This window comes from Podarcis vaucheri (genome assembly GCF_965113315.1).
Source record: "Podarcis vaucheri genome assembly, chromosome: 12".
NCBI lineage: Eukaryota > Metazoa > Chordata > Lepidosauria > Squamata > Lacertidae > Podarcis > Podarcis vaucheri.
The window spans coordinates 52362579-52375522 of NC_138750.1; the positions used below are offsets into that span (position 1 = coordinate 52362579).

The 12944-nt window shown below is 38.6% G+C and overlaps 2 protein-coding genes across 5 annotated transcripts in view; one reads left to right on the top strand and one right to left on the bottom strand.

The window, feature by feature from the left end:
* CNPY1 (canopy FGF signaling regulator 1) overlaps nt 1-4156 on the top strand; it is a 55114-nt gene extending 50958 nt beyond the window's left edge. For all 3 annotated transcript variants that reach the window (XM_082192660.1, XM_082192661.1, XM_082192662.1), the window contains one exon: nt 4007-4156. In XM_082192660.1, coding sequence (XP_082048786.1) covers nt 4007-4044 — 38 coding nt within the window. In that variant the 3' untranslated portion in view covers nt 4045-4156. The remainder of the gene's footprint in view (nt 1-4006) is intronic.
* HTR5A (5-hydroxytryptamine receptor 5A) overlaps nt 1-12944 on the bottom strand; it is a 292809-nt gene that overhangs the window by 48029 nt on the left and 231836 nt on the right. The window lies entirely within an intron of this gene.

A 12944-nucleotide genomic window follows, 5' to 3' on the forward strand; every position in this document is an offset into this window, starting at 1 on the left:
GGGTTTACTATCATCGCACTCAACGGGACTCATTTCCACATAATCCTGTTTAGGATTGTGGCTTTAGATTGTGATTCAAAGCAGGCTTACTTGGAAGCAATTTCTTCTGAAATCAATGGGTCTTCAAAGAAGGCACAGTTGGGACTGTGATGAAATACAACCAACGGCAGAAGGGAAAGGGGCAGGCCTTCACATCGGCTGGAGGGATTCAAACATTTGGGTCTCGCGGAACCAAATAACTATCAGAGGTGTTTTCTTCAATAAATGTATAAGAAGAGCAGCGGTAGTTTTGCTGTTTTTGCCTGGACGCGGCTGGAGAGGAAACAAGAAAATAGAGTGCAAGAATAGAGCAGTCCTTGTGCCTGACCTTGTAAAATCTCACAGGACTACAAACATGGCAGACATGCTAAAGAGAAACTCCACAAAATGCAAGGGAGAAAGGAAAGCAGCCAGCCACACCATCTGACTCCCGTCTCCATATGGGGAAGGAGAAAAAGAAGTTTGACATTAAAGAGAGCATCCAAACACATTTCTAGAGAAAAACGTTTAGTTTTAAAGAACGAAAGAAAATAAGAGAAGCCATGGCATTCATCTTTCAGATTAATTCAGATCTACAACATCATCAATGGAGGGAGATAAAACTGCTTAGCTTTAGGGAAGCCAGAAGCATCTCAACTTAGCTTCTGGTAGGGAGGGAATCTGATTCCAAATTGGCAGGAGAATCACATCTGGCAATCAGAGAAGTATAAAAGTAAAGTTCTCCAGGAATCCCTGCGCAGAGGCACCGCATAGACCGGGCTAAGTGGCAAAATATGGGGAAATCCTTGTTTATGCTTTCCCCCAGCTCTATTATCACATTACAACTTTGTAATAAATTTGTTTTTATGTTGGCAGCCATTCCCATCTGCTTGCATCTTGTGTAGGGGTATATGCTCAAGAAACTGTTTTCAATGTGTGCAGAGCTTTGTGAAAGATGAGCGCTTTCAGTCAACCAAATGGCCCACAAAAAGACTTTGCCCATGGCAGTTCGTGGGGCTGTAAATTTCACTGGAAAATACAAAATACAGAAAGACAGTGCAGAAATGTTTTGAAGTGTTGCACAAAGCAAAATTCAGAGAATATTATTTTGAGGGGCTCATAGGAACGATAGCTTGTGCTATTACTATGTTATCTTTTCCGTTGTATGAATGGAAAATATTCAGGGTCCTCAGTCTTGTTGCAAGGGGTAAAGAGGAAAATTGCACAGGCTCCCTAAGAATTTGTCCAGTTGATGCTACCAATATGTCAGATTCAAGAAACATTTGCTGTAAAGATATACTGGCATTTCTTTGCATGTTTACATGACATTTGTGTTCCTTGTTGACTAAAGAGCAAAAAACACACACACCTTAAATGAAGTGTGTTAAAATGATGAAACTGTTTGATACAGACAACCGTGGATCAGTTATCTGTCAAAAGTTTTCTTTGATCTCACTCAAAATCTCTATACTACACTTTTCACAGACAGGGAATTAAAAAGAATGAAACACACAATGTGCGTTCTTTTTCCTGTTTTGCTTAAGCAACTGGGAACTGTTTCTCAGGTTAATACTTTTTTTCTTTTTTCGTAAGCTGGAAGCTGAGATTTGCCACAGGACCAATGATCTTATAGGACCTTATGATCTTATCTTGCAATGAGTAGTTGTCCCTTTACGTATCACAGTCTAGAAGATTTTGGGAAGATGGTGGATGGAAGGGCATGGATTTACGTAAATGACAACCTTTGTCATATCCTTGCTTTCCTGTTTACAGGGAGCCAAGCTAATTACACTGTTTATTGAAATTCAAATTAGGAGACTGGCCAAGGATATTCTCTAGGTTAAGGTATGGACTTTCATCAGTAGATTTACCACGGCAATATAATACACTACTCTAGATTTCAATTGCCCCCCAAAGTTATCATTAAGGTAACATAGAGACTTCTGTTGTAATAATCGCCTTCACATGCTCATAGCTCTGCAAAATTATTCTCTTTGGCTGGAGTTTTCCATTCTCATCCCAAAGGTGAATATATTTATGTATGTAGAAAGCTTGAGCAGAAACCATTCATGCATTTTTGAATTGCACAAGGGTAGAAAAATACATCCATTCTGCTACGAAAGCTGGATGTTTCTACTCCCCCTCTCTCTACCTCATTCCAACATGTCTATTATTCCTCTAACAGCAGAGCTTTGAAAGTTGATGCTTTCCAGGTGACTAGTCCTCACTGAGAGTTGCTCTTCAGGATGATTTGCTAAGTCCAAAGCAGTACAACAGAGTTCTAAATAATACAGCTCTGTTTTTGTACCTGAATTATGTTAGCGTTTCCGCTGCACTGTAATATTCTCTGGGACCGGAAAATAAAGAAGATGTATTCACTTCATGGATGTAATTTTTTTAATGAAACTTTATGGAGTTTCATAATTATCTCCCCTCACCTTTCGGAAAACAGTTTGGAAATGGCCAGGAAATAATTAGTCTTTAATTATAGTCCTGTTGTACGGTGGGGTTCTGCAAACTCAAGCTTTGCAGGAACAAACATTACGGTCCTACTTGAAAGACCTTAGTAGAGCAACAAATCCATTGTAATTGGTTTCATTTCTTTTCTTTTGAACTGGTAACCATTTACTTATTGTGTGACACTGAAATTTCTATTTTGAGTTCTTACAGGGGAAATTTGCTTGCTTCAGTAAACCAGACTTACTCACTGTAGTTTGCTGGAGGACCTGTTGCCAAGTAACGTAGGCCCAGTTTTCTTGTCAAATAATAGGCTTAGAACTCCATCTTAACTATATTTACTCAGAAGTAAAGGCCCAAATTACAATAGGACATATTCCAAATAATTAGGTTCACAGTGCAACTCTATACATGCCTACTCAGAAGCAAGCCCCGTTGAGTTCAATAGGACTTATACCCAGAATCTCTCAATTCTGGTTTTGCTTTCATTTTTCCAGTCTTACATTCAGATCTTTATATTTCCATATCAGTTTGCAATTTTTTAAAAAAGTTCTCATGAAAATTCATCAGTGAATTTCTCCTAATATGCACATTGTGCAAAGAACTTTACCCTAATATAATGCACGTTTATACATTATTTTCACTGTATACATTTTTATGCACACTTTGCCCTAGTATATGCATTTTTGTACACATGACTTAGCTGGACAGCTGCATCTCAAAATTCAGAGAAGTGCAAATTTTGAGGAATGGCTATGTTTTGATTATTGTATTATTGTTATTTTTTTGGAAACTGAGATTTAGGCAGGTTCACCTTTAAATGTGAACCAAAAATAATCTCTTTCCCTATCCCAGGTAAGTGTGTCTAGGATTGCAGCCATAATTTTTAGATAACTTTGATATGTCCACATCTAGAAAACTCTTCATTTTCTAAGCTTGGAGTATCTTCTTGATATGTATTTCAAGGCAATTATTTTCCTTGAAGAAGTTTGTGCAGTGGGAAAACACAGAATGGGACAATGCTGTAGAGTTCATAGCGGAGTGAGGGAAACCCACCTCAAATGAGGATTGCACCATCAAATTAAAAGATTTTTTGATACATCCCTTCACCTGCCGTTTGCTCAAATCTCAAAACCTCCAGAAAGCTACACACCTTTAGAAGTAATTCATTTATTAATATACCCATAACAAAAGTAAAAAGGTTGTGAAGATTTGCCAACATGAATCAATCAATATAGAAACCGGGTTGCTCTGTTTTATGGAGCCATGCCAAATCAGGGAAAAGATCAGTCTGCTATCAAAGTAACATGGACAGATTTCTATGATACCGATAACCTGCCATTGTTCTTTGATCAAAATGTATGTCAAGATTTAGCATATTCTACATAGTTGTAACCCTGGCAAGCAATTTATTGCATAGTCGTGGCCAGGAGATTATGCAGCATGGAAAAAATGAGAAAGTTCTGTAATTGTAATAGAATCAAATTTTTGAATACTTTAATGACACGGAACATTGTCCTTTCTCGTTCAGGTCTTTGTCCAAACCCCGAGGTGCATGGTGAGCTGTAGAACAACTGGAGTCTGCTGCTATTACAGATGAAGAACGTCAAGTGAAATATCCCTACATTTTCTGCCTTCCATTAACCCTTATCTTTGTTTATGGTGGGTTGTTGTTGTTGTTTTTTAAAAAAGACATCCACCTTGATACTGATAATATAAAGTTGCCATCTGCACCAATTATTGAGGACACTGGACTGGGACTAGAATGGTCAGTGGTGAAAATTATTCCCAAGACTGTTGTGTCAGTCATGCTCTTTTTCAAGAACCCCAATGCCTGGTAGTAAGAGAATTTGTTCGCTCACTGGTAGAATGGTAACTCTTGCTTAACAGAAGATGGCCACGTGGATTGAAGCAAAATTATGGCGCTGTGTATTGTTAATCTCTTGTTTTAGCCAGTGTGGTTTTACCAAGTCATTGTGAATATATGAACCAGTTTTAATGATGATGATGATGATGATGATGATGTTCAGGGCTCATCTTAGACTGCTAATGACACTGGTGTTGTCACACTGAAGTCAACAGAACTGTGCCAGTTTAAGTAAATGTCAACTGGTTCCTGTTGCTATAAATCAACTTTTTGGCAGAAGCTTTCTCAACATACCATCCTTTAGAAGTGATCTGATTTAAAGAAACTTACTTTGTTTAGTAGAAACCATTGACAGCATTTTGGGTGCTCCAGGTATTGGAAGAGATCACTGAGCAAAAATTCTATCAAATAGCAGAATCTCTTGTTTAGAGGTAGAATCCAGCCAGCCCATAAGGCAGTTGCTTCTGTTCCTTGCACTCAAAACAAACGAAAAGGCGGAATTTAATGTGATCACCGTAAATTGCAATCAGATTGTGCCCCTGACGCTTCTTGCACCAGTAAACCGCATCTAATAATTTTCTTTGATTGGATGGTATTTTATTACTAACTCGCACAATATGTTTGTTTATGATTTTCAACACTTTATAATGATAAAAGCCTCTCTCATTCAGTAATTGTTACTTATAGCCACTCTCAAACTTTTTTTTCACTTTTTGGTAAATTCTTACTGGAGTTTGTTCTACTCATGGATCAAACCACATGCTGGCCTCCCTTAGTTTTAAAAAGAAGGGTTAGTGTGCAAAAATAATGTCTATATTTTGAAATAAGAGGTTTTGAAGTATAAAGTTTCCCACATTGGAAAAATAACTTCCAAAAATATATATTGTGTACAGTTTTGTTTTGAGGCTACTGAAAGTCAATCAAAATCCATTCCCTATAAACTTAGTAGAAAGTTGATAAAGGGATTTAAAAGAAAATGGTCATCCACTTAAAAGGAAACAGCTCGGCATTGAAATTTTAGTAAGGGAGATGTATAAAATGTCGCACTGTAGTAAGATGAAAAACCTATATATGCCTACCTTAAACATGGTTTATTTCAAGCCATCAACTGTCCTCTCATACTATTACACATTTTCATTGTTTTCAAAATTAATGAGTTCTTTTGAAACCAACAGAATTTAACAACTTTTTTTGTTTAGGAGTGGAATATCTGAGCCAGGAGAAAACTCTTGATGCTTTTTGGTCATTGTGAATTTTTATTAATTTTGTTTGAGTGGAGTCAACAATTCACTTTTTACCTTTCCCTTTATATCTTGTTGTGTGGTTTACGTTCCTTTCCACAAACCTTACATGTCACAGATGATGGATTTACAATGACTGGCAACTGATATTACTGACCCTGACCCTGATATTACTTGGAAGTAAACACCATTGATATCAATAGATATCCTTCTGAGTAATGTGCTTAGGCCTATGTGTTAGTCTCATGGCAGTGGATATGACCACACTGGCTTACATTCAATTCTACCTATCTCAACTTAACTGGATTGTACAACATCAGAGCCACCAGCCCCAACCCAAAGTCCAATTACTTGGAATTATAATCCATTAAAGTCATTGGAACTTACTTCCAAAGATATAAGTTTAGAATCGGGGGGATTGCCTGTAAACCTCCACCTACATCCACATAAACAGAAACCACTGGGTCCACAGTGGGTACTTAAATATTATTTTTAGCAGCATGTTTTATCAACAAGATTTTCCTCAGTTTTATATTCATCCTTTGTCTGTGTTGAGTAGTAACAGTCTATTGTCTACCTCAGCAAATGACATTAAATTTCTTTCTTTCATTTAAATAATACATTTTATCTAATTAGTATGGTTTCTAGTCTGTTGAATAACAAAGGTGAATATACCAGTCAGTTTGAGGACTTTCATTTTGACATGAAACTATTATGCTTAGCAAACACCCCAAATATGAAGATGAAACAGAGAGGTTTCCAGTTGGCTTCATTTAGACAAATAGAGCTGGAAACTCCGTCCCTATTCATGGTGGATGGAAAATTAAATGGAAAGGGTCAAATTGCTTCCTTCACACTTCATGGAATCCTATTGATTTTTAGGGCAAAGATAAGGAAAGAACTTACCCAAAATCTATATTTTATATATATTAAAAGGGGGCATAATCAACTTCAAATCTCATCAGTTTATTTTAATTAGTGAGAAGTGGTCTCAGTATCCCAATTAGTTTGGGGAATGGTGAAATCATATATATACCCTCACAAAGAGAAGAAAAGAAAAATAAGTCCGGTGTTTGCATGCACTATTCAAATGCCAAGGGAAAAATTCAGGGTTGTATGCAAGGCTAGTCATATTCCATGTAGACCCATCATAATTAATTGACATTACTAACTTACACACATTCATTTCAGTGGGTATACTTTGAGTAAAATTTACTTGAAAAAAACCCTCTATGGAAAAATCCAGTATATATGACTGCACATCAAAAGTCCTTTCAGACTTTCTGGTACAAAGTTAACCAATTGACAGTATAAGCACTTCAAAACACTACTTTTTCCTCCTATTTCCATCTGCTCTAGTAATCGTCAACATTTCAGTTACAGCTGTCAGTAAAACTGTATCTGACTGAAGTATTTTTGTTTGTGTTTTCTTGAACGCCTACTTTTAGCACTTTGACACTGGGTTTATGCTTCGTTTATTGAGTAAATAATCTTTTATGCTATACTGGCACTCTCACAGGATATGGATGAAAATCTAACTGCGCCCGCTTTGCTTTTTGTTGTGTCTCCGGGACCCATATGTTGTCTTGAAGCCAGGCCTCCAGTGACAAGTTGATGCAGTTTTGATTGGGTTAGAAGGCAAAAACTTGTGGGCAGCTCTTTAGAACTGATGGTTGTGTCTTAAAGATAATTTTGTCATGTCCCCTTGTGAAACCTCACTAAATGACTTCAGTTCTATACGCCGAAGTGTATAAAAGGGCCTTATCACAAACCCATTGATTCAGTCGACGTTACTCCAGCACAGATCTGAGCCAAATTGGTTTGCATAATTTGCAGAGCGATTCTATACAAGTCCACCAAGACCCTTTCAATGGGACTTACTCCGAGGTAAGTGGGGTATGTGATGGGAGCCTTGGCATGGGTATGGGCCCACATGTGCCTTAAATAAGGTTGGGACTTTTAAACCAGGTAAATGATGGAGGGACAAAAGAAGTAGGGCACCCAGGAGCTTCTATTGCAACAGCGTGAATATGACACTTAAAAATATTGTTAGATAAATATAGAGTTAGAAAATGGCTCGGTGCTTAACGATAACCAGTGCCTTTTATTACACTATACAGCACATTATATTTCTACCAAACAACATACCATTAATGGGGGGGGGGGAGAGAGAGAGAGACCTTGGAGAGGGAATGATTGAAACGCTTGTGCTCGTTGCTTCTCCTCTTGTTGTCAAACATGTTTTCAAAACTGATGGCAGGGTTGACTGAAGCTTGTTTTGTTCGCATCATTTTGCCTTCATGAAGAATCTGGACAAACTGTGTCCCTAATAAGGCTTCTGCATAGAAGAGCTACCAGGTTTCTTTCTGACTAGGGGAGGACAAAAATAAAAGGTCAAAAATAAATAGTGTAACCAGTGCTTTTTGTGTGTGTGATAGTACTCGTCGTGTGCTGGCACACAGGGCACTGTTATCAAAATATTAGTACCTTGATAACACACTTTTTACAAATAAAAGCACTGAGCTTCTGTTTCCATGCATCTTCAAACTTTGATTGGACATGCCTAGAGCTTCTAAAAATAATATCTATAACCCCATGGCAGAAGTATATCACGCAGCATTATTACTAGGAGTATCTCAAGAGAAGATTTTTTAAAAAATAAATAAATATGAATGTTTGTTCAGATAGCATTATAGAGAAGTAAATTAAAATCTTGGAGCCATTCATTTTAAAGCTGCATTAATCGGGGGGCGGGGGGAGTTACACATCACCAACATAAAATGCATGCTAAAGACATATCAACATTTCTTGGTGAATCTCAGTCATCATTGAATATTGCAGCCCTTTACACAATTCCTTGGAAGCAGACTTGCTTTCATGTCCATATATTTAGGATCAGGGTTATAAATACACTTATTTGGAAGTAAGTTCCCTTTGTGACAGTTGCAGTTACTCACCTGCAAGTGAATGTTTTCAGGACTGGCTTATGTAACGTTCAGTTCCATAATATGCTATTGCTTTGCGAAAGATTTCTGCTTAATTAGTACTTAAGGGCAATCCACTATAATTATTGCAAATCGGAAGATGGTTTTGAGCTCTGACAGTATTTATTTTACTAATGCATACATATGTGTGTCCGTTTAATTCAAGAGAATTTAATATATATGTTAGAAAGATGATCTGGAAAAAAATCAGCTAGTTGTACAAAATATACAAAATATGTGTTGCACGTATTTATAAATTAGAAGTAGTGGTGGCTACCACATTTGGCTTTAAAAGAGAATTAAATAAATTCATGGACGATAAGGCTACCAACCGTTACTAGCTCCACTGTTGGAGGCCATTCGCCTCTGAAGACAGTTACTGGAAATCACAAGTGGGAAGAGTACTCTTGTGCATAGGGCTTGCTTGTAGACTTTCCATTGGCATCTGGTTTGCCACTGTGAGAACAGATTGCTGGTCTAGATTAGTCTTTGGCCTGATCCAGCAGGCCCTTGTTATGTTGTTGTTTTAACAGAATGGTTCGAGGCAAGAGAGGATGATGTAACAAGGGCCATCATTCTGCTAAACTCAAAGGAGCAGCATGCATTTTCAGCGGCCACATTCCCAGTCTCCGTTTTCCTTCAAAACAAAGATGGCACCAGCATTAGAATTATACACTTATTTTTTAATGGTTGATTTCATTTTCCGCATCAGGTCTATCAGGCATAGAGCTCAGGTTGCTGTGACTGATATTATATTTAATGTGGATTGATACTGTTTGCTAGGAATGAGTTGCCACCACTACATATCACTGAGGGACGGATAGTGGAATTGAACCAAGAGTCCCCAATGGAAAAGATCAATACTTTATTTACTAAGATAAGCCCTAAAAACAAGATTGTTCAATAACAAGTCTTTTTTTTTTACTCATATTTGTCTCCCAGTGAGCTCTCTCTCTCTCTCATGCACACACACACACACACACACACACACACACATTCAGTGGACCAACATGCGATAGGTAGAATATTAACTCATACAGGAGACATCCTGCACGCATTAAGTTCATTGCAAATTAGGGAAGCCGCATCGAAATGTAATGAAATACTATTAATCGCACTTCTTGTGAAATACTCTGTAATTATACTGAACACAACCATATACAGCATGTTTTGTTATGGTAGCTTAACTAGATAATTAGAGCTAAAGTTATTCAGTTGCTGGATATCAAATGTAGATCTCTAACACAACTCTGTTGGGGCTGATATGTTACCGCTGAAGGGTAAACACAGGCCTGCGTGCGCTTAGGCGTTGAAAAAGAAACGAAACCTATGTGACAAGGAAGACCGTATCCTGTGCAAAGAAAAACAGGATTCAACATGCACAGCTACCTGGGAGGAAGCCCCGTGGGCCTTACTTCTGAGTAAACAGGTCTCCAGGGTTGCAAAAATCATTCTGCTTCTGGTCATTTTAGATAGGAGAAGGGAGCTGTGTGTGGCACACTGAAGCTGTAGCCCTAAACCCCATTTCAGGCAGTGGGATTTGCTTCTAAGTAAACAGGCATAGGATTGCGCTGAGAAACTCCAGCCCTGACCTTGGAAATACCACAGCTGAGAGTCTCATGTTGCAGGGTTTCTGTGTTAGCACAATGGTATCTATATATCTATCCAGGTGCATATAGTGTGTGTGAGAGAGAGAGAGAGAGAGAGAGAGAGAGAGAGAGAGAGAGAGAGAGATCAGTGCCCACAGCAGTGTTTTCTGTGAACCTGTGATGCTGCACAGAAAGTCACCCATTATGCACTGAACGCCTGGTAGCAGGCTCCACAAACTGAGCAGCAGCTCAGTACCGGGGTAAGATGCCCAGTGGATGGACATTCGACATCACAGATCACAAGCCTGGTGCACAAAGTACCGTATTTTTTGCTCTGTAAGACTCACTTCTTCCTTCCTAAAAAGTAAGGGGAAATGTGTGTGCGTCTTATGGAGCGAATGCAGGCTGCACAGCTATCACAGAAGACAGAACAGCAAGAGGGATTGCTGCTTTCACTGCACAGCAATCCCTCTTGCTGTTCTGGCTTCTGAGATTCAGAATATTTTTTTCCTTGTTTCTCTCCTCCCAAAACTGTGTCTAGTGGTCTGGTGCGTCTTATAGAGCGAAAAATACGGCACCTTTCTTCAGCTCCTGGCTCTTGAGTGCCCAAGACTGTCCTGCAAGACAAGGAAAGTCAATCGTTGGGGCCCAGAGCTGGGGTGGAGAGAAGGTCATTTGATTTACCGTACCTTTGATTTATCACACTGGAGTAGGAATGCCAAGCATGGTTCAAGATTGCATTGTTCTGCTAGGAAATAAAGTATAGCTTACAAATCCGGCCTAATCACTTAGGAGGGGAACAGAAAGGGACCCCAAGCCCAGCTACTCATTCGCATTGCCCAAATATACATTCAAAACCAAACCCAGATCTTCAGCTGCCCTTTCCAGAGGTTGGGTTTTGTTTTTGTTTTGTTTTAAAGAGCAAGGTCAAATTACCTAAGGCGAGGAAGCACAGACCTAAGTATTGAGCTACCCTGCTTAAGAGGGATTCACACCACACATTGCTGCAATGATCCTGATTAACGGCAGAACCACCTTTTATGTATTTTTACAATAAAGGTAAGGGCGGCGCTTTTGGAGGCATATTTTACCGAGGTTTTGCACCAAGGAAAATGCAGCAAAAGGAGAGTGAGAGAGAGCAATTCACAAAGCTCATTTAAATGAAATGGAAAAGCAGGGGTCTTCTTCCCTGTGCCTGCAAACATATTTGGAGGATAGTCCCATCTAATAGCATTCAGCAATGAATTCTTTTGCCTTTAGGAACAATTGATAAAGAAGCTAAAAACCGCCTTCTCCACTCTACTGTAGGGAATGTTAATAAACTAGTACCCAAGGACTCTAAAGAGTGTGCAGTGAAATATTGGGAACTAAATGTCAGCTAATTAAGTCAGGCTGAGACCCTGAAAGACTGTGCGCGTTAAAAGTTAAATATTAATATTGGTATCAAACTTTACGAGGAGCCAGCTTAGTGGGAGAGGAGCAAGAACGAGAATACATCCTATAGTCGGGTGACATTTGATATTGCTAGCCAACCACGTTGCCAGTATTCTGAACCTGCCGGAGATTTATTTATTTTAAGTACATACTGGAAGAACATCCAATAAAGAATTATAGCAAACCTGGAGGTGACACACAAATTAGTGAAGGAAGGAAAGGGAGAAAAAATTCCAGGAAGGCAATATTTCTCAGATTTATTACTATTTTTTACAGCTTCCTAATTTTATCAAGAAGATAAGTGAGGATATTAAGAACTTTGGGACATAATAAAGGATCAGTTGCCCATGATTTGGACTTCGTATCAGACTGAAACATAGCTACTCTAAGGGGCTGTTGTTATTTTGGGGGGTTAACGGTGAACAGTGTTGAAAAACGTCTTCCATGGTTGGCAACATTTGACACCCTTTACAAAGGTTGACTCCTGGGTTTAAATTGAAATCATTTTATCCTTATTCTTGGTTGCTCTTTTTTGCCCTCAGGGACTCCAATATTATTATTATTAATAATAATAATAATAATAATAATTTATTCGTACCCCACCCATCTGGCTGGGTTTCCCCAGCCACTCTGGGCGGCTTCCAACAAAGATTAAAAATACATTAATATCTCACACATTAAAAACTTCCCTGAACAGGGCTGCCTTCAGATGTCTTCTAAATATCAGGTAGTTGTTTATCTCTTTGACATCTGATGGGAGGGCATTCCACAGGGTGGGCGCCACTATATGGCCAGGTGTGTGTGTGTGTGTGTGTGTGTGTGTGTGTGTGTGTGTGTGTGTTTAGAAAAAGAGAGACTATTCCCTCCAACATTTCTCAGATGAAAATAGGGATGTCCTATTTTATTTAATTTATTATTATTATTATTATTATTATTATTATTATTATTATTAATTTTATTTATATCCATCTGACTGGGTGGCTTCCAGCATATATAAAAACATAATAAAACTTTTTTTTTTTTTTTTTTAAATGCCCTGTACAGGATTGCCTTCAGACAGCTCAGGGGTCGGATAACTCCATACCCTCCAAAACGGCTGCCTTCAGATGTCTTCTAAAGGTTGTATAGTTACTTATCTCCTTGGCTTGGGGGTTGCATAACACCATTCCCTGCAACATTTCTCTGACGAAATTACAGACATCATAAGAAAAAGAGGGACATTCTGGGATCAGAAATCAGAAACTGGGACGGCTTCTGTAAATCTAGGACTGTCACTGGAAAATAGTAGTCTGAGAGACTACTGTTGATGCCACCTTATATATGGTGTTGTCATTTCACTCTGAGGTTCCTGACT